Genomic DNA, 21,864 nt, shown 5'->3' with positions numbered 1-21,864 from the left:
CCCCCTCCTGGCGCTAGAGGGGCGTGGGCTGGCCTACAGGCATTTCACTTGTGTCCCTCACCCCCTCCTGGCGCTAGAGGGGCGTGGGCTGGCCTACAGGCATTTCACTTGTGTCCCCACCCCTCCTGGCTTAGAGGGGGCGTGGGCTGGCCTACAGGCATTTCACTTGTGTCCCTCACCCCCTCCTGGCGCTAGAGGGGCGTGGGCTGGCCTACAGGCATTTCACTTGTGTCCCTCACCCCCTCCTGGCGCTAGAGGGGCGTGGGCTGGACTACAGGCATTTCACTTGTGTCCCCACCCCTCCTGGCGCTTAGAGGGCGTGGGCTGGCCTACACGCATTTCACTTGTGTCCCTCACCCCCTCCTGGCGCTAGAGGGGCGTGGGCTGGCCTACAGGCATTTCACTTGTGTCCCTGTCAGTGATTGCTGATGCACAGAAACCATGGCGCAATATGCATTGCAGATGCAGCGGGTGTGCGGCGCGGGGGATTTAAGAGCAGCCGAATATGCTGTAAATATCAGGGTCTTAACAGCAACTGGCTCAACTTGGCAGCTCACACAAGCAGCTTACACTGGCCCAGCCTGCACTAAATCCTTTTTTATGGCTCCAGCATATGCCTACAGTATCTGGTAAATAAGACAGAGTTATGTGTGAGTCAAACACATATAAATAAATTATTTTAAAAATAATCAAATGTCTTTGAAAAACATATTCAACCAATATGCAGATATAGTTTGTAAGCTGATACTAGGTCAGCTCCATTTTTTAATTTCAAGCAAATGAAATAATGAACTTCCATATTTCAGGAAATAGAAATATAGCAGTAATAATGCTAGGCTAGTAGTTGTAAAAATGGCAAAGCAGGGGCATTGTGAATAATTTCCTTATAAAACAGCAAGCCCCAGACATCATCCCTTAGAGAAGCACGTCAGACGGTAATAAGTGTGATGTGTGTGAGGGGAACGCCAGGGCTTGGTGTAACTCAGCGGTCTCTTGCAAAGCAAACAGTCTCGACCACACCACACCCACTTCAGAAACAGCCTGCCAGCGTTCCTCAGCCCACCTCAGTCTCCAGAAATAAATGAGCCTGTCTTTCTCTTCTTCTTGCTGTCTAATAATAAATGCTCTTAATCTCCCATGGATTAAAACAGCAAATAGAGACACAAAGAGAGAACTGAGATGAGACGCTTTCTTAGCAGGCCGTGCAAGGTGAGAGGAAAATGTGGGAAAAGTATGGAGAAACAGAAAAGCAAGTAAAAAAGGTAGAGAAAGAGAGAGAGAGAGACAAACACCACAAACAGGGCTGAGAGAAAGAGAAGCACGAAAGAGTGTGAGTGTGACTAAAAGAGATGAGATAGAAACGTGTGCAAGGCCAGCAGAAGAGAGAGCTAGAGTGAGAGAGGGGGCTTAGAGAGAGAGCCAGAGTGAGAGAGAGAGAGAGGGGGGAGTTAGAGAGAGAGAGAGGTAGAGAGAGAGGGGGGTTAGAGAGAGAGAGCCAGAGGAGAGAGAGAGAGGGGATAGAGAGAGAGCTAGAGAGAGAGGGGATAGATAGAGAGAGAGAGAGGTAGAGTGAGAGAGGGGGGGGTTAGAGAGAGAGAGCTAGAGTGAGAGAGAGAGGGGGATAGAGAGAGAGACTGTGTAAGAGGAATAGAGGAGAGAGAATGTCTAATGATCCATCCTTCAGGCCTGCCACCAGCAGGGTGAAATATAGAGGCTGGGGCTCATAGCTCATCCTGGAGACACAGCACCACTTCCCCAGGACAGACCAGCAGACGCAGGACGAGCAGAGAGGAGGGAGGGATGGGGGGGGCAGCAGCACGTGCACTTGCATAATCACAAGAAAAACACTGCCGGGGGTAGATGAAGAGGGAGCCGATCGAGATGGATAGAGAGTGACTTCATGCCCCTGCTTCAGGAATCTAGTTAAGGCGGCGGGAGACAGCCAGAGTTATTTGTCCAGGATTTCACCTCCATTGTGTCTCAATTGGCCAAGCTGCAAACCTTTCACGCCCCAGAGGCTGGCTAAGAGTCGCAACGGTAAACAGCCGACTTTACATAATCGGAAACACATTAGCAGCGTATCAATCTACATGTGGGATGACTCGTGGCTTTCTGCATGGAAAATCACTTTCCCCCCCGAAATAGCACTCCGTATGACTGATTAGTCGTAATGGTGGGATTGGCCAAATATAGTGGTGAAATACATCACAGCCATCAGACACATTGTGACATCAAATTTTGTCAGTGCTCATGCATATTTTTACAGGAAGACAGAGCTCTATGTTTTTACAGGAAGACAGAGCTCTATGACGCCCCGCTAAGTGTGAGAAACATATTTCTAAATCCTGATCCTAATGACCTATAAATATGAATCTGTTCCACAGACAAGAGGCATCTTTTATGCGTGTGATACCATGCTGTGATTGTGTGGGTGTTATAAAGGCCTAATTTACGCCCTTTCATCTAAAGTGTTACAGACTGCCCCCATTTAAAGGCCTTATTTAGCTTTAGTGCATTTTTGACACAAGATGGATGTTCAGAGGGAGCGTGGATCAATTGAACATTATCCCCAATTTGCGGTAATTGGATTGAGAAAACAATCCATCATGCAGAATCAATGGGACAACAAGTGGAATATTTTGTGGGTCCTCGTTCTCATCGATGTCTTCAAAGTGAGTCTGTGCTTTTATGGAATGTGCTGCTTTTCTGTTCTCTCTGTTGCTCTCTCTCTCTCTCTCTCTCTCTCTCTCTCTCTCCATCTCTCTCTTTCTCTCTCCCTCCATCTCTCTCTCTCATCCTCTCCATCTCTCTCTCTTTCTCTTTCTACTCCCCCAATCTCAGCCTCCTTCCCTGCATGTCCCTACATCATTCCAACCACATACATCAGACCAAAAGCCCAAGGCTTGCACTGCTAATGGTAGTTTGACTTTCTGACTTTATGTTTATTTCACTGCTGAGTACATTGTGTCTCCCCATGCAGTCTTTGCATTACTGTACAAGCTCAGTCAAACTCTGGGAACTTTAAGTACCACCATGCAAGCTGGGTCAAGCTCAGGGTCAGGCAAATTAGAATGCTGTGTCTTTTTTACCAGAGGCAGAGATGGGAGAGAGAGAGAGAACTCATTCGTCCCTGGACTTTCATGTGACCTGGCTTTATCCCTTGACCTAAACATGTCTAATGAGGGAGAGGTGTGCTTCAGATCTCGGACGAACCAAAGGCAGACCTCAGGAGGGAGCAGCTGTCACTGTCTGAGATGCACTCCTGAAATTGTTTAGATTAATGCTGGAGAAAGAAAAAAAAATGTGACCAACATTTCTTTGGAAAGAGATGAAAACAAATTTTTCATCTCTGTTTGTCTTTTCATATATTGAAGCTACACTTACAATAATCAGGGTCAAATGATTAATTTCAGATCAATGTACAAAAGGCACTGCGCAAATACCTACACTAGTCATTGTCCTGCACCCTTACGTGCCACTTCTGCAATACAACCTTATACAACTGGACAAGGTAGCTCTCCTGAAGGCCGAGAGAGAGTACAGAGTTCAGTACGGACTGATACATATTCATGCTGCACATGGCTGCATTAGGTGCCATGCTTTGTCCTGCTATTTTTAGTGTTTGTTTAGTGTGACTAATACAGACAGCATTAGACACACAACGCTTGTTAATTCATTTTTTTTTCAGCATTAGAGAGAGAGAGAGAGAGAGAGAGAGAGAGAGAGAGAAGAGAGAGAAAGTGTGTGTGTATGTGTGTGTGTGTGAGTGAGATAGAGAGATAGACAGAGGGAGAGAGTAAGAGTGAGAGATAGAGAGATAGACAGAGGGAGAGAGTAAGAGTGAGAGAGAGAGAGAGAGAGAGAGGGGGGGAGAGAAAAAGACGGATCTGCTTGTTGATTTCTCATCTTTCCTCCTTCACCTCTCCTCTGAGCCAGAGAGTGAGCAGAGCAGAACAGAGCAGCGCGGAGCAGAGCAGCGCGGAGCAGAGCAGAGCAGAGCGGCATGGAGCAGAGTGGGGAGCTGTGCAGGCCCAGGCCCCGCGGGCACTGCCACCACTGCCCAAAATAACAGCTCAGATCAGCCAGCGCAAAGGCCTAATCCTACTGTTGGAGGAGGCTGGGGGAGATGTGTTTTTCTTAGTCAGGGCAGAGGCAAGGCACTGCTACAAATGTCTTGCAAGAGCTAGAATTAATCAAAGGCCGAGTGGCTAAGCAGCTTGGAAGAGAGGAAGAGAAGGAGGGAAAGAAACCAAACCTTGGGGCGACTATAAGAATTACTGCATGTTTACTTCACTAACATGGTCCTGAAGTTCTCTTTTTGCATGGTACTGTATTTAACTGTACTCTGCTCAAATCAATCTCAAGAAAAAGTTAATTAAGACCAAGAAAATATTTTTGGTATGAAATTTCATCTCAAAAATGTAATTATATTTTTTTCTTTCTGTGCAGGAATGTCTTTTGGTGCATTTATGAGTTTAAAATAATCCAGGGTCTTTTAATCACAGGCTGTACTCCGGAGTGTATTTTAGTAGCATATGAAAATAAGATTTCCTTTAATATGTATCTGTTCCAAATTCTTTTTGAAGAGTCTCAACTTTTTTCGTATTGCTCTCTCCATCTCCTGCCGCACTCAAACAAAGCAGTCACAGGCCAATCACTTTAATAAACAAAGCTATCACAGATCAACCTCTCTTCTATCTCCCCCAAACAAAGCTATCACACACATCTGGGACGGCCTGAGCATCATAGCATGCAAGGGCATTTTCGAAAGTTGGGAGGGGATTGTGAAGTGGACAGGTGATCCTAGAGTATTATTCAGCTGAACTCCAAAATGTGAGGGATGAAGACACACATGCTGTGTTGATGTTGAGAATCTAGTGTTGAGAATCTAGTCGTTGTGCCAAATCACAGCCATGATCTCTGACACTCTGACACTCCACTTCCTGTAACATTACTAAGGCATCAGAACACATCAGCTCATTATGTAAGAGCTGTGGATCACCACACACCACAACAACAAGCATTCCTTTAGCAATATCTATCCATCATATCATGCTTCCGATCCATTTTCTCCCACTTGGAGAATACGGCAAGCCATTGTGTAGACACAGATTATCAATGTCAAGAAATCAATCAAGAAATCAATTTGTCCATCAAAAAGGCAGTCACAACAGTCTCCAGGTCAACAAATCAAAACAAAGGGGGAGTCATCAGCAGGTTGAGGGGGAGGGCATGGGAGTCATCAGCAGGTTGAGGGGGAGGGCATGGCACGTTGTCGCTGCTGTGCTCTCATGTGACAATCAACTAATGAATCCCCTGAAATAGCAATCAGCGAAGGGTCTGCTCGCCAAAGAGCAGCGAACTGGGACAGCCCTGTCATACAGGTCATTCTAGACAAAGTGGAGGGAGGGCTGTGTTGTACAAACATGACACACACACACACACACACACACACACACACACACACACAAAACAGCCCACACCTGTGAATCCACTGTCACTGACAAATTGTTTATCACTGAAATGGAATTGATATTGACCAATATTCTCTGTCAGATATAATTCAGTGTGTACGTAACTCAACGTAGATATCGGATAGACTGGCACCCGTGGATTCCACCATGGGATTTTGAAACCTAATTTAAACTGATCCAACAGAAAAAAAGCCACTTCCCACATTAATCGTCCATCAAAACAACAAACGGTGTCTGTGTGTAACACCAACACACTAAAATGAAAGCAGAAATTCCTGTGGAGTCTTTCAGTGCCCCCTGAGAGAGCGGCTGCGTATCTTACCCAGCAGGGTGTGTGGGGAGTCTAACCCAGCAGGGTGTGTGGGGAGTCTTACCCAGCAGGGTGTGTGGGGAGTCTAACCCAGCAGGGTGTGTGGGGAGTCTTACCCAGCAGTGTGTGTGGGGAGTCTTACCCAGCAGGGTGTATGGGGGCCCTGGAGAAAGGAGTGGCTGCGTGTCCTACCCAGCAGGGTGTGTGGGGTGTGTGGAGTGTCTTACCCAGCAGGGTGTGTGGAGTGTGTGGAGTGTCTTACCCAGCAGGGTGTGTGGGGTGTGTGGGGTGTGTGGAGTGTCTTACCCAGCAGGGTGTGTGGGGTGTGTGGAGTGTCTTACCCAGCAGGGTGAGGATGCAGGCCAGGATGGCGATGAGCGCCCCGGTGCTCAGTCCGGCCGCCAGCATGGAGGCCTCGGCGCCGCAGGACTGGGGAGAGCCGTCGCCATCACACTCGCACACGCGGATGGACAGGGTGTTGGTGCTGCTCAGGGCCGGCGTGCCGCTGTCCACGATGAGCACCGGCAGCCGGTACAGCGACTGTTGCCGCCGCTGGAAGCCAGCACGCTTGGTCAAGATGGACGCTGTGTTGTCTGCAAACGAGAGGGGGGTGGAGTGGAGGAGAAATAAAATAAGTGATTAGATGGTTAAGAAATGCATGGTCATTTCGATGTGGGCCTACAACATCAAAGCTCAAATGGGTGACAGTCACTTTCATGTTCTCCAGTTCCAGGCAGGGACAAGGGGGATTGTTATTTGACTGGCTCAGCTGTTTGAGTCGGGGACCATTAGCGATCGTCTTTGGGGAGGCTAGTGGACCATGCTGTCTGCAGAGCCTGTCCGGGCAGTGAGGACGGCACAGTAGGCTAGCGGGAGAGCTTAATGCCCACATTTTGATGATGAATCTTGTCGAAGTCTCACAGACCTCAGAACTCAGTCCCAGTATGTCTCTTTTTTCTTTCTATGGATGTGATCATGGGAAACTGGGGGAGTATGAATTTGGCTGTGGTTTGAAGCAGTGTGGTGGTTAACACGTAACCTTTCAGATATTTTAAGGGCCGAGCCACACTTCATTACACTGCACTGTGTGGCGACATGAAACCCCAAAAAACAGGATGTGGGAGAACAAAATGTGCCCCTTCAGAATAAGAAAAGCACTCAACATGTATCAACCAAGCACATGTTATATTTGTGAACTATAAAGCTGTAACTACATATGGAAACATATGGAATCTTAAATGCACTCAATGACAATGCTCTATACCTTTCAATTTAGTGAAAATAGTAATGGGTTCCATATATGGTCATAAATGTGGTCTCACAGGGGTAAATAGCAATTATGAACCATGATGTCTATATCATTGGTAATTGAGCTAAAGTAAACATCTGTTAAGTATTTTTACATAAATTGTTATGGCCGTATTGATTTAAAAGCATAATAATGTGGTGGGTCTACCAGACATGGGAACATTGGCTGAGTAACAAAAATATGAACACCTTACAAGGGTTAAATGCACTCAATGCACCAATGCTATACCTTCCACTGCAATTTAGTAAAAATAGTAATGAATTCCAAATATGGTAACCGGATCAGTTCAAATGATGGGCTCCCCATCATCTCAACCCCCTAAAAAACAACAGTAACAGCTTTCATACTTCAAAACATTTCATGCCCCCACGACACAACCCCTTCAAACCTCTGAAATGGTATGGTCTTGTCCCATTCATAACGTCATCATCCAATAAAGCCCTTTATACAGATATATACAGATATACAGGTATACGGTGAGTGTGTAAAGAACTGCAGTGCCATAAATAACCTTTATTATCTCTCAAGGTGAAGTTCAGGTTGCCTACAGCCTCCGCAGCGAGGGAGAAGAAGAATCGGTGTCCGCTGGGCGGCTCGTCTCGATCCACTGCACTTATGGTTTCGATCACCTGCAGGGAAACTTGTTATTAGACTCATATACCAGACTTGAAAGCAGCATTAATATTTTGTCAATTAAATTATTATCTAAACAATCCATCTCGCAATAAGAGCAGAAAATCTCATAGGTTGAGATTGCGATGAAGGCTGGAGGAGAAATCGATGCCTAAGAAGCACAGACAGCGTGGGCCTGAACCTGTTATGAGCTGGAGGAATGCACAAACACCAGTGCCCTGCAGGTTCAGCTAAAATAATGTTGATATCTCAATAGAACACATATTTTTCCCAATATATTTTGCAGTACATGACTATTAAGAGGATGTACAGGAATTTTACCACATATTCAAGAGAGGGAGAGGGAGATGTGGGGGGAGAGAGAGAGAGAGAGAGAGAGAAAGAGAGAGAGAGAGAGAGCATCCAAAAAGTGCTATGTTTTAAAGATGATAATCTGGGGTGGCCCATCAGGTTGTGCTCTAAGAAGATTCTCTTGACACTGCGGTGGTCTAATCTGTTGGCTTTGGCGGGGTTAAATACTGTGTGCCAAGCCATCCCCCAGTGTTCAGCTGGAGTCAGCACAAACTCAATCTGTGAGGAAATCTCCTCAAACCAGCTCCACAGGGCCAACAGGGAGAGGGGGCTACAATAAATAGACTAGCCCAACAAACGTTTTGCTTTCAGCCGCTCCATTAAGGGGAGAAGGGCTTAGCCTTTTATTTATCTAGTCAATGATTCAGGTTTAATCTCTCATTTCTCTCATTAATCTCAAGTGATCCCTTGGCAAAGGTAGGGGGTAATGGGTGGCGTTTTTATCTGTAAATATATCTTAATCATGAATGAGATTCTAACTGAAAAAGACTTCTTTTTTGGTTTTGCGGTCTTTGCGGTTTTGCGGTCTTCTAGCGCAACATATATAATGAATGCTTGATTCTCCATTAATGCACACACTGATGAAATTAAATAAGTATGAGCTCACAGAGCTGGTGCTTATGGTAATATGCTTGAATGGCCATGGTCCATTGTGAAATCAAATGAAAGTATGAGTTAAAGGTGAAATGTGTTGGCAAATGAGGAGGAAAATACAGCATAGGGAGGACAGTTTTTCAATGTCAACTAACTGAGAGAGGTTTGTCTTTGACATTATTTCACATTTTTAACACCTTTCTGAAGGTCTCAGCCACAAGTGGCAAATTAATAATTCAGGAGGTAAAACCAAAAAAAAGTATTAATTAAATGAATCATATATTGAGTTCCAGTAATGCCATGATTATGTTAAAATCAAATCCTAAACAAGCCCTATATTGCAATATATAATTCATATTCATTAATAAGTCATCTGATTGAGTGGACTAATGAATGCTAGATTAAGGGAACTCTGTGATCAGAAACTGTAGAGACAGAAGGAAGGATAGAAAGAAGAGATAGAGAAAGAGGGAGAGAGAAGGGGCAGAGAAAGAGAGCGGAAGAGACAGAGGGATAGAGAGAGAGAAGGAGGGAAAGAGTGAGAGAAGTTGTTGAGCAGCTTTTGGGTTTGCTGGAGATTGAGTATAGTCTTTCATGTGACTAGACATGGTCTAGCTGCAGGGCAAATCTTTAACCCATACCGTGTCCGTTTGAGGGCAAATCTTTAACCCCATACCGCGGCAGTCTCAGGAGGCTGGCCAGCTTGGCGGAGACTAATGCTCTGACCTGACAGGCGGAGATGACCACATTATCGGCATCTGTCAGCGGTGCCATTCAGCCCACCGAGGATGCCGTCTCATCTAGCAAGAGGCGTGATGATCAGCTTTCCCCTAATTACAAACGCCCAGCCGCGCCAGAGGGAGCACGGCACACATACACAAAAATATAAACTATTTTTTTAATCTCCATGACGACGAGGTGTTAGGAAGGAGAGAGAAAGAGAGAAAGAAGGATGCGAGAAGAACTGAAGGGAGGGGTCTTTTCACATGAGACAAAGTATCCTGGAAGCACAGATGTTGCTCTGACTTATTTAGTGATGTATCACGCTGTCAGGCAGTAGACACTGTTATAAGTCTCCGAATGACATTGGAGACAAAGGGGGAGAGGTGGCTGAAGGGCGCTGGGGTGAGAGCTCACAGCTAAAAACGCTCAGAGCTAAAGCAGACATGGAGCGAGGCCGAACCCATTAAAGTGGACTTGTTTGCTGGGGACCTGGGGAATGCTCTTGCACCACTTGCCATCTGTTTCTAAGTCCGTCCACAAGGGGCATTCCACCTATCTGCTCTTGGTTCATTCATCGCCTTGTTGTTACATATTGTCTCATAAAAAATCAGTTGTGTGCTGCCGAGGTGTTCGGCCAGGGAATGATTACCAACGCATAATTTGCTTTGTGCAAACACATTGTTAGATTTGCGAGCAAAAGTGATTTAAGATGTTTCACATTATGCAAACCGGTGTCTCTGTGAACAAGGGCATTCACAAAAGTGGCAAGAATAAGGCAGCAGAGTGTTGATAAAAGCTTTGAAAAATTGCAATACCTTTGTTTTGTGTTCCCTTCGCAAAACACTGACTAGAGAAAATATCAAGAAACATCACTTTGTTGGGAGTATGTTTCCTGAGAAAATGTAACCCCCGAGAGTCAACAAAGCAACACATGTAACAACAAGCAGCCAAGCAGGAGCAAACGCCATATAAACAGGGATAAGTGATGTCTCATTATCTCCTGAAGCAGGGTGGCAATCACTTTCTCTTGAAGTAAAACGCTACTCTCTCGCAATGTGTGGGGCATTCCACAGAAAAACACTGAAACACTGAAACATGCAGACCTGATAAACCTGAGAATATGGACACCTCCCGTTTGACTCCAAATGTGCCTCTGATTGTAGCAAAACAACTGTGAAGTGCTGTGTTGTGCTGTACACATATGATAGCTCAGTAGAGCAGTCTTTCATGCTCAACACTTAGTGGTATTGTCACCAGGCTGCGGCTCTGAGCTATCCTTTGGTCAAAGATATCAGAGCCCCACACACATGGCAGACTGTAACTGATCTGGAGAAAAAAACATCCGGCCATTTTCATGTCTCCGGCAGAGAGACAGGAGACTCCTAGGGTCTGCTGGGCTCCGGGGAGATTGGCAAGTCATTTAGCCCAGTAATATGAAAGAGAGTGTTTTTGAAAGTTAGAATGACTGAGAGCCGGGAGGGACAAAAAGCACATAGACCGGCTTCCCGAGAGGAATGTGTCTGTGTGTGTGTGTGTGTGTGTGTGTGTGTGTGTGTCTGTGTTGCTTTCAAATGATAGTGTCTGTGAAACAGGCCCGTAAGCACTTCCCTCACACATTACAAGAGTGTAGACGGAGAAAGAGGGAGACAGTGAGAACAAGAGAGAGAGAGAACAAACATCTCTGTGCGACTTTGGAATGTCAGAGCTTTAGCCTAATTGCTGTAACACAAATACTGTCGTTCCAACAGGGAGAGCGAAAGCCTGAATCTGTGCTTCCTTTTCCCACATGCCCTCTCGCATGCTTTTGGCTTTCACTCGAGGACGCTGATGGGAGGAGTGGATTGTCTAAAAGCCCTCGTTAGAGCTGCTTCACACAGCTCTCTCAATCAGCTCAACAATCAACTTTGCTTTTCTTACTAGATTGACATGGTAATCCAATTACCCATCGACGCTATGGGCCCTACTCTGCACAGAGGAGACAGAAGACGAACACATCAACCTGCAGAAAAATATCAAATACTCCAGAGACCTGAGTCCTCGGAGCAGCAGAATAGCCTGGCTCTGAACGAGAGAGGTCTTTACAGCGTGACCAATGGCTGTATCATTTAGCATTGCATAAATGTAAATGTGATTCAAGCAAAGGTCAATAGCCTGTGCAGTCCATCAGACACCATCTCCTGCCAGCGCCAATGGCTTTTATTAGGCTCATTAGAAAGAGGCCGAGGGTTTAACACCTTGTCTGCTCGTGTTGTAATTGAAGCTATTCATCGGTGAGTAATGCCATTATATTTTTAACCACTGTGACTGTACGGTTATACGCTCCTATTAGCCCAACTGGAGGTTCTGGGCAGATGAGGCATTTTTTAAATACAGTACAAGAGCCTCCCGCGTGGTATTTGAACACCGAACACATTGAGGTTGAGGTTGAATGGGCTTCTGTGCTAAGCTGCTGAGATGCAGCGTGCATCCCTTTTAAAGGAGGGTGACTATTTGTGTGCGCTGTGCGGTGCGGTGCGGTGCGGTGGTGTTGGCCACCACAGCAGGACTCTAGCCCCTGCCCCATCTGCCACCGCTCTCCAACAAACCAATTTCATGCCACAGTCACCTTCATCCCATTTGAATTGATGTGGAGTGTTTTCCACACCAGCGCGTCCCGTTTTGATCCTCTGATTGGAATGGCCTGCCGCTGAAAGCCATGTGTGGCCCCTTTTCACCGACTCTGTCCAGCAGTGCCTTTTTGTCAGCTACTGGCTGGTGATGGCTATTGTGGCACAGCGACGCGCACTGCTAGGACTGAAGTGCTCCTGGCCCTTTTGTGGGGCATGCATAGCTCTGCCCATGGGTCACTGCTGTTCAACTCCGGTGCCCATTCAAGCAGCCAGGTCACACTGAAGAGAGGGCATGAACGTGCCCCTAGTCCTTGCAGAGATCAGACAATAGCAGCTTAGCATGCAGATAAGAAAACGTAACCGTTTCAGTATTCACTCACACTGTACAACACTTAGCAACAGTAACAGAGAAAATGAGGGCTGCTGCCATCGTAGTACCTGACCAGGACTGGAGCTCTCACACAAGAAGGTTTCGTATTCGATGGCAAAGACGGGGGCGTTGTCATTGATGTCCATCACCGTGATCAGAGCAATACCTTTCCCGACTTGAGCTGGGTCCACTAGAAGAGAGAGGAGGACAACGAGAAAAGAAATATAAGCATACATGAACATCAGTGATCACTATTTGTGAATAGCATTTGCTCCCTCACTTAAGTTGCAAATGTGAGGTTTAGGCATGAGGCAAGCGTGTCAGACAAAAATACCCTTCTCTTAGTGCGGCAGCAAATAAACTTTTCATCTTCATTTGATAACAGAAGCCAGATTGCGCTGCAACCAAGGAACTTGGTTACGATATTGACTTCTGGCTGACAAGGGATCAGAGTTGTCTCAGACCAAAGGACATGTTGCCTTCCAGTTGCCAAGCTTTTATTTTAAAAAAATAAGATAAAGAGTTGTTGCAGGAGAAAGGCAGGTCAAGGTCTTTGTGCAACGGTGTAAGCTCTCGGCCCAGTGATGAGCAGATGCTGTTTTGTGTGTGTGTGTGTGTGTGTGTGTGTGTGTGTGTGTGTGTGTGTGTGTGTGTGTGTGGGGGGGGGGTGAGTGATGCTGGCATTTGGAAATGACACCCTCAGTGAACCTGGAGGGGCTGAAATTAGGGCAGCGAGAGAGCAAGCGTGTGCTTTCAGCATCAGCGGAGCCGCTCTCTTTATCCTCCCGGAGAGGTGCTCTCGGGACAGGAGGTACATTTCTGACGGAGGCATCACGGTGATTGATGCCCACATCGCCGCCATATTTTAATTCAGGCGATAAGCATCGGCAATGAATTCATCTCCATGTCCTTAAGTCCCCTGGGAGACGCGGGCTACGGCGAGCAGCCTACAGACATAAAGACTTGCACAGCTCCTTGTGTGTCGCTCATCAGACTGTTTGCCAATTGGAGGATACGGAAACAGCTGGGTGATTATTTGCTAACTGCGGTGTGCTTTTAGGTGTGACTGAATGCTGCCAGAAATCTAACGCGAGCGAAAGGATGAGTCTCGGCGGTGGATGTTTTTTGTCACTTCCATGGGCACTTGCCTCCAAGTATTTTTTACTTTTAATTGTAGCACAGGTGTCTGAAAGTCACAGTGATGCACACACATCATGAAGATAGAAACTATATCATCATCAGCATATGTGTTTTGGATATCTGGACTGAACTAAACTGCTATTGCTAGCAGTGGACACCTGTGGAGGGCAGAAAGCAACAAACGAAGCAGAAGATCAACATCTGCCACATCTATTGTTTGTGTGGTTGTATGTGTGTGTGTGTTGGGGGGGGCCTTTTGTGGTCACATATGTGTATATGAGTGAGTGTGTACGGGTGAGTGTGTTGTTGCGTCTGCGTGGGTGTGGATCAGTGACCGTGTTAAGACGTCTTCTCTACTGCCCCTCTCCAAGAGTCAGGGCTCTCAAACCGCCCTCCGCCTTCTTCTTTGGACAGACAACTGAGAAGATATTAAATTTTAATATGATTTGGCATTATCTATGCAGCTGCAGTGGTGGGGATCAAAGGTTTTCTCTGATTACAGGGGTGGGAATACATCAACTATTATGTCCAGCCAGCCAGTGAAACCGGGTTATTCTGGTTCTAATTTCCATCTGTTCACTACATGATCTCCACTGATGGGAAAACCTCAAAGCAGGTGCTCATGTTACACAGGACAGCCGGTGAGTATTGGAATGAGAGATTTCCATAGATGTGAAGCTACTGTATCTTCTTCACAAATACAAAGACTTTATTAACAAGGTTTTGACATCTAGAAAATGTACTGTGTCGTGAAATATTGAAGATTGTATTGCAATTTGTCTTTCACTATTCTGCTATATATAACATATTTCTGAGAGAGAGAGAGAGAGAGAGTTCCTAGATCTGTTCATTTACACAAGGAATATTATTTGTGTATGTAACAGCTCAGGAAACCTATCAAGCATCAATTACGCATGCTACCTTTCAGAAGTATAATAGGCAGTTAGTCAGTAAGGTCAGTTCTACTGCAATTTGTGTGTCTAGATAAAAATAAAATCCTACATGAAATTCCATCTATATAAATGTATTTTATAAAAATGTAAAAGGTCTGTTTGACAACTAAACGTTATAGTCTGTTCACTGGCACCAGGGACCTCGGTGCGAGCAGCGTTTCATTGCACACTTGTAAGAGCATTCTCAATGCACAGTGTATGATGAGCACTTGAATGCACAAATTAGTGAATGAGACACAACAGCTTAATCTGCATTCGGGTTTCAGTGACACCCCTTTGATTGGGTAGGATGATTTGCAAACAAAAAACATGGAGAGGACGTCTGGAAACTTACACTCAGTCAACATCTTTGAAGCAAATGACTTCAAAGGGCAAGGCACAAGACACTTAATAGAAAACATCCACAAACCTACTTGAGATTATGTTGCAACCCGTCGCTTTGAAGAAAATGTGTCCAAGGCACAAAAGTAACTCATTATAATATTTCTCATTATCTTGTAGCCGTGGCTGACACAAATTTAACCATGCATTTTGAAATATGAAAACTAGCAAGTATGCCAAGCAAAATAAGTTAAAGCATAATTAATGAAGATCAAAAGATCTAAAATGAGATGATGTATTTTTTACAGTGGTTCCAAATGTCCTGAATTCAAGGTGAATTTGCCTTTTCATATCAGCCTATGTGGTTTTCAAACACTCCTCCTTCTCAAGTCAGTCACTGAACAGAGTGGGCTTCCAAGTTAACTTTCGAGTCCTAACCTGGCCTGCGCTCACCTTCCAAAGATAAATAGAAAGGGACATTTCAATCTTCTCTGCCAAGAGCCATTGCGGGGACAGCAGATGCTGGTGACAATGATCAATGGTGTGGGGGCAGTAGCTGCAAAGTCCTATTAAGTTAGTCCATGTTCATGGATATTGAAGCAGGAATGTAACCATTTGAAGATATGATTATCTCCCATCATTCAGATGGATGGCAGGTAGGCTTGCCTGAGAGTGGGCGGGGTGCTGTTGGCCAGGGAAAGCTTTTTTTTCTTTCTCAAGGTCATTTTCAAAGTCAGTGACCAGGATACTTTGAGTCAGCAGTGGCATGGCTTTGCCTGCTAGGGAGGAGGAGGAGGAGGAGGAGGAGGTGGAGGAGGTGGGAGTGGTGTCTGAAGCTTAGTTGGAAGAGGTAAGTGACCTGTCCATCGGCTAGAATCAAGATGAAACTCCATCAAACCCCACGACTCCTTGGGAGGGGAGGCGCTCGGCCATGGTCACCTCTGGCGAATGGCACCTGTGCAGAGGACCTTGACAGACGCTTCGACTTGGATCAGCACATAGGAACGACGCATGCAGGCCTGAGCTGCCCACTGTCCAAGCCAAAGCATTCATCTGTGCTGCCTTCCACAGAGAAGCACGCGGAGAGATTGAGAGCCACACCTGTCTTTGCCGCAATATTGGCTGGGGCACTATGCAAATTTTGATTGGTAGGTCACTTTAGTCCAAGCCTTAGAGCTGGTTTGGAGAATTTTCATGTGTAACATTACATCACCAAAAATGGCTTAATTAACTCTGCCAGGAGGTTATGTTTTCACCTGTGTTTGTTTGTGCGTTTGTTTGTTTGCTAGCGGGATTACACTATGGGCCTGTTTGTGGTGGGGAAATGTAGCATGGTCCAAGGCAGAGTCATTTCAATTTGGGAGTGGATCCAAGTAATGATGCGGCTGCATCAATTCAGTTTTGTTTTTTCCTGTTTGAGATCTGGCATTTGGCCTGATTAAGGTGTGCATTCAGTTGCACACCAGTCTACCTGTACTCCATCTAGAATTTGAAATGACGAAAAGTGAATTAGTGTGTCATATCCACCAGCCCACCACAACTTGGCTTCAAATAAAACAGTCCAGTTTTACAAGACATGTGGATCTCTCGGCTTGCTGCTCTGGAGTCTCGATGGGCTCAGACACACGGCGAAGGGCACTGCCACGCAGCATTACAATCAGTGGAGTAAGACATGGCAGTGGATGTCTTCTCCAGTCTGACAGACCACCGCTAATGGGCAAGAACCAGAACTACCTGTGTTCCCACGGGGCAAATGGGAGCTGATAATGAAGGTGGTTTTTCTTCCACCAACTCAGTCTTGTGGTCATTCCCTACATTAAGATGAACCTATGAGAAAGGGGTGTGTTGGGCTACGACACAGCATACAAACGAGAGGTAGAGTTTAACTCACGGCTTTCGATGGCCAGGATGGTGATGTTGTGCACGGCATTGATCTCCCTGTCCAGTGGCTTGGCAGTGCTGATAATGCCAGTTGTTGCCTCAATGTTGAAGAAGCGTTCCAGGTCCGTGTTGCGGTCTATTGAATACCTGCAGCCCAGAAATCACACAACTGTGAGACCAGCAGACTTACTGGTAGAATTGATATGGTCTTTAAGTTCATGTATGCTTTTGCCATTGTGGTGTGAAATCATTCAGCTACCATAATGGAGCTGTAACATGCAACATTCAGACTTAAATGAAAAAAAAAATGCACAAATAATAATGTTTGAAATCTCAAATTAAGATAGACATTGATTGTACTGTCTAACACATATCCATTTATCTGGTGGTTGACCCCTTGCCCTGGGATATTTCAAGAGTCTGTTGAGCTTTATTTATCTTCTCTCTCCAACTGCTTTAGCCACAGGAGGATAAATGATTTCCCAGAATAAGCTGCCTGTGACTATTTAATTAGAGAAAAGCCATGTGAAAAACAGATGAAGCCGTCTGGCAGTTCTAAACAACAGAAAATAATTAACATAGCTCTAAAATTTTCAAATGTTCAAGTAGCACTGTAAGAATGTGTTTTCCCATTGTTATCAATTTGCAATGTGCTGCACAGAAACCTGATGAAACGGGTCATGTTTCTGCAGGGTACAATAAAGATACATAGTTCAACAGCAGGTGTTCTGGCTGTGCAGTGCACTGCCAATGACTGACGTCAGGGTCCCTTTTACAAATCACTGTATCATCAAAATGAGTTTGAAGCTGATTTTAATGTAATTTTGCTTTAACTCAAACCTGTAGCAGTGGCAAAAACAATAATACACTCAGAGTTAGCAACACTCTCACGGGATCAAAAGAGTATATATACTTATCATTTTTTTCCCCGTAACTTCGTACCTGATGGGGCTATTGGTAGAATCTGGATCATTAGCGGACATGGTGCCGATGATGGTGCCAACCTTGGCGGCCTCGGACACCACCATCTTACTGAGTGGCGAGGAGAAGAGTGGCGGCTCGTCCACATTCTCCACGGTCAGCCGAACATTCGCTATGTCACTGAACATCCCAGGGCTCAGGAATCTGGTGTCGGGGTGCCGATTGGATGCCTCAATCCTCAGGGAGTAGGTGGTTTTGGTCTCAAAGTCCAAGTTCTGATTTGAAAAACACACAGAGAACGCGTAAAAAAGAGAGAAGAAAGTAAAATATGTTTTCAGATGAAAGACCTGAAAAGAGTTCAGATTTCAATGTATTTCCAAGATGAATTTCCATAGAATTTCCAAGATTAATTTCCAAGGTGATTTTTTAACAGAGTACTGCGGTGACTATTCCTGTCATTGTGAGTTAATTTTCAGATCATAAAATGCAAACATCCATCTCTTATCAGAATGCGACTGCTTGTCTAGTGATTTATTAAATAGTGATTCTGAACTTTGAAATTGGTCCTTGGAACCCTTTTAACTATTTTTGACTAAAGCTTGCATGAAGGGCACTGTCCAGTTATCATAAGCAATGTGGTGAAGCTCAGGCCATAAATGCACATTTCAAATGGATAATCAACAGAGAATAAGCGTGTCCTTTTAAGTCGCCCACATGACGGTCTGCGGTGGCTCTGAATACCTCTAGCAGAGTGATGACTCCTTCCTGGGTGTCTTTGTCCGTGGAGACCCTGAACATCCCAAGGCCATCGCCATCTATAATTCTGTACTCCATCTCAGCGTTGGGACCCACATCTGCGTCCAGAGCCTTTATCTTGGCCACCGCCGAAGCTACAGGCAGAGACTCGGGCACCGAAAACTGATAGGATTCTTCAGACAGACACAGAAAAAAAAAAAATCACAATGCAAACAGACACACAAATAAACACAAACACACACACACACACACACACACACACACACACACACACACACACACACACACACAAAGAGAGGGAAAGAAAAAGAAACAGTTATTGATGACACTATTTTCCAATTTCATGTGTTTGCTCCCTCTCTTTCTCCCCCCCTCTCTCTGACTCTGCAGGTAAGGGCTTATAACACCAAAGTCTCTACCAATTGCCTATGTGTTACAGTAACTGAACCCCAATTTTGTAAAGGCTTTTTTAGAGAAAAAGTTTATTAGTATACCACACAACAACATGAACTAATTAAAAGCTGGGCTAAACTTTAATGAGTATTGGATTCATTAGTGGTGGAGCGGGGTAACTGTTTTGCTTCAGAGCTCCCATATCTGTTTTCGCTCTGGCACAGTAGGGACGCTTGATTCTCCTGATTCCCTGGATGGTGCTTGATGCCTGTTTAGATCTACTATCTAAGTGTCTGTACGAATGTGTGTGTGTGTGTGTGTGTGTGTGTGTGTGTGTGTGTGTGTGTGTGTGTGTGTGTGTGTGTGTGTGTGTGTGTGTGTGTGTGTGTGTGTGTGTGTGTGTGTGTGTGTGTGTGTGTGTGTGTGTGTGTGTGTGTGTGTGTATTACAATTTTTCTTGACTTCTTAAATACTTGAATACTTTTTGTAGACAGGTTTGTAAATTCAATGTGTTGCCTTCTTTATTCATAAAAAATCAATAGCACAATTGTACTCTGTTCCTTTAGCCTCTCTGAGAGACGTAGCATATTTTGTCGATGGATAAGGGTTGCTGTTTGAAGAATTGTGCAAGGGATATTTCATAAAGGTGTATTAGATTTACAATGCAAGCTATTGACCGCCGAAATGCTATTGCAGCATGGCTTGGCCATGCATATTTTGTCAACATTTTACATTTTGTCAACAATAGCACACATACACACACACACACACACACACACACACACACACACACACACACACACACACACACACACACACACACACACACACATACATGCACATACATGCAGTATCCTCTTATACTAAACTAATTCATGCACAACTTCAAGCACAACGTACATGTTCATTTTCACTGACATAGTGCAACAATAGCCATCTGGACTAGTCAGCTTTTTTACGGCCTTCTTCACTAAATGACCGACTCTAATCATTACTCTACTGTATACTTTTGTACGGCCTTCTTCACTAAATGGCCGACTCTAATCATTACTCTACTTTGGTACGGCCTTCTTCACTAAATGACCGACTCTAATCATTACTCTATATTTTGGCCTCTTTGATCCATACTAGCAAACAGCAACACAGAGGGATACGGTCTGATTGCTAATTGAAGAATTTCAGTTTCACACACATTAGAGACCTGAGACATTAGAAGTCTAATGTCACTAAGACACTAAAGTATGCAAGCAATGTCTGAATAAATGTTTCCCATTTGTTCAACACAAACAATCTAATATATCGGTAGTTTGGAAACCTTCTATGAGAGCTATGTTGAATGTTTTGAAAAAGGATGTAAAAAACGTGTAAAACTATTGAAAAAGAGTGAACACATTTGCAAGCGATGACTACTGCTGTGCTGCAAATGTGAGGATTAATATATTGTACAGTGGATCCAATTTCATTACTGTTTTGAAAAAAAAGAGTGGAATATGCATGAAAGCAACGAAAATGTGAAAAGACATTTGCAAAAAAAAAAAACTTTTGCTGAGCTAAGAAAGTGAAGAAGGAAGAAAAACTGCAACACAAGGGTTATGGCATTTTGGGCAAGTAGGGAATCTTGAGCCTTACTTCGGGAGAAGCGCGGAGGGTTATCATTCACGTCCATCAGAGTCACCGTCACAGACGTGGTGCCAGAGAGGCCGCCCATCTGGCCCACCATGTCCTTGGCCTGGATGACCAGCAGGTACTGGTCCCGCGCCTCACGGTCCATGTTAGGAAGAGCTGTCCTGATGACCCCTGCAAATGACGCCCCACTTTTAGTTTTCAATGCTTTTTTACAAGGACATGGGTCTGACTGGGAACACAAAGTGGTGGTTAGTGGGTTCATGTTTATACTGGGATACACAGTCCGGATTCATAGCAATGTGGCGGGTGAGATATGATCAATGAGGGCTGATCCTCTGGTAGAGATGTTTTCAGAGTAGAGAAAGACAAACAATGTCATATATAATAACTATGAGATGGAAGGAGGATGAATTCATCTCAACCGCAAACCTCATTACAATATGCCCTTAAACTCACTATAGTGACTTACACATGATACTGTTTTGTGCTTGATTGAATGCTGCATGAATACCGTATGATGCACAATCCCCAGTAATAATCAAACATGCACATAAAGTTGACATGAATGAATGTTAACATGAATGTTATATCTTTACTTTCATATAAGCCCACTTTGAGCACAACCAGTCATATTTGCCTTTTGATCTTAATCCAACTATAGAACACTCGAGATGTTTTCCTTCTCTGTCAGCTTCCATTTATCCATGATTCCAGGCTTACACGCATTTCTCTACTCTATACAACAGCAATAGTACACTGTATAAGTCATTGGAGCAGAGCAAAACAATCTGGGTGCCTGTGAGTGGAGCTACAGGTAAACATAATCAGTCATATGCACACTGAAGACGCAACTGAAACAGTGTATGTGTACTGAGGAAAGGAAGACAACAAGTTACTCTTCTCCAAAGGTCAGCAAACAAGCTATTCTATTTTTTTATTATTATTTATTTTATTTTTTTTAACTAAAATGAGTCAAACAAAACAAAGTTCCTTCACAAAACCTGATATCAGTTGCTTGGGTATTCACAAGCAGTTTGGACTTTCAGTCTTAGTGAGTATAACTACACTATATAGGCAACAGACTTGCATGGCAACCAATAGAGAACAGCCAAGATGCCACTAATAATAACCAACTGGTGTTGTTTTGTGATATATTTGGCTGCTATTGTGCTGTGAAATCCTGTCCAATATTGTGTGGGGTTTCAGACCTGAACTACAACACCAGGCTACATAGTGTGCAGTATGGGCAGCAAGTTGGAACAACAGGTGTTAAATGTCAAAACTCGCTGCCTGCAAACACTGCCCTTAAAGCTTAAAAAATACTGCCATAATTAGGATGATTATGTATCATTATGATGTGTCCATGCATAAAGGATGTGTGTTCATTTAACACAGCAAATGTGCACATTATTCCATCATTGTTATCGTCATTGCTATATTTGTATGAGAGAAGAAATTTATTGTTTCCTAATTCCATGGTCTAAGATACATTACATATCGT

General features: G+C 44.5%; 1 protein-coding gene across 1 annotated transcript in view; it reads right to left on the bottom strand.

Annotated features, from left to right (window-relative positions):
* cdh7a (cadherin 7a) overlaps positions 1–21,864 on the bottom strand; it is a 52,869-nt gene that overhangs the window by 5,843 nt on the left and 25,162 nt on the right. The window contains 7 exon segments of the mRNA XM_048254118.1: positions 6,126–6,377; positions 7,605–7,722; positions 12,442–12,563; positions 16,679–16,815; positions 17,611–17,864; positions 18,331–18,518; positions 20,367–20,534. Coding sequence (XP_048110075.1) covers positions 6,126–6,377; positions 7,605–7,722; positions 12,442–12,563; positions 16,679–16,815; positions 17,611–17,864; positions 18,331–18,518; positions 20,367–20,534 — 1,239 coding nt within the window.

Source organism: Alosa alosa, chromosome 1 (genome assembly GCF_017589495.1).
Source record: "Alosa alosa isolate M-15738 ecotype Scorff River chromosome 1, AALO_Geno_1.1, whole genome shotgun sequence".
NCBI lineage: Eukaryota > Metazoa > Chordata > Actinopteri > Clupeiformes > Clupeidae > Alosa > Alosa alosa.
The sequence above is the reverse complement of the archived record's forward strand: the minus strand, read 5'-3'. Positions and strand labels throughout refer to the sequence as shown.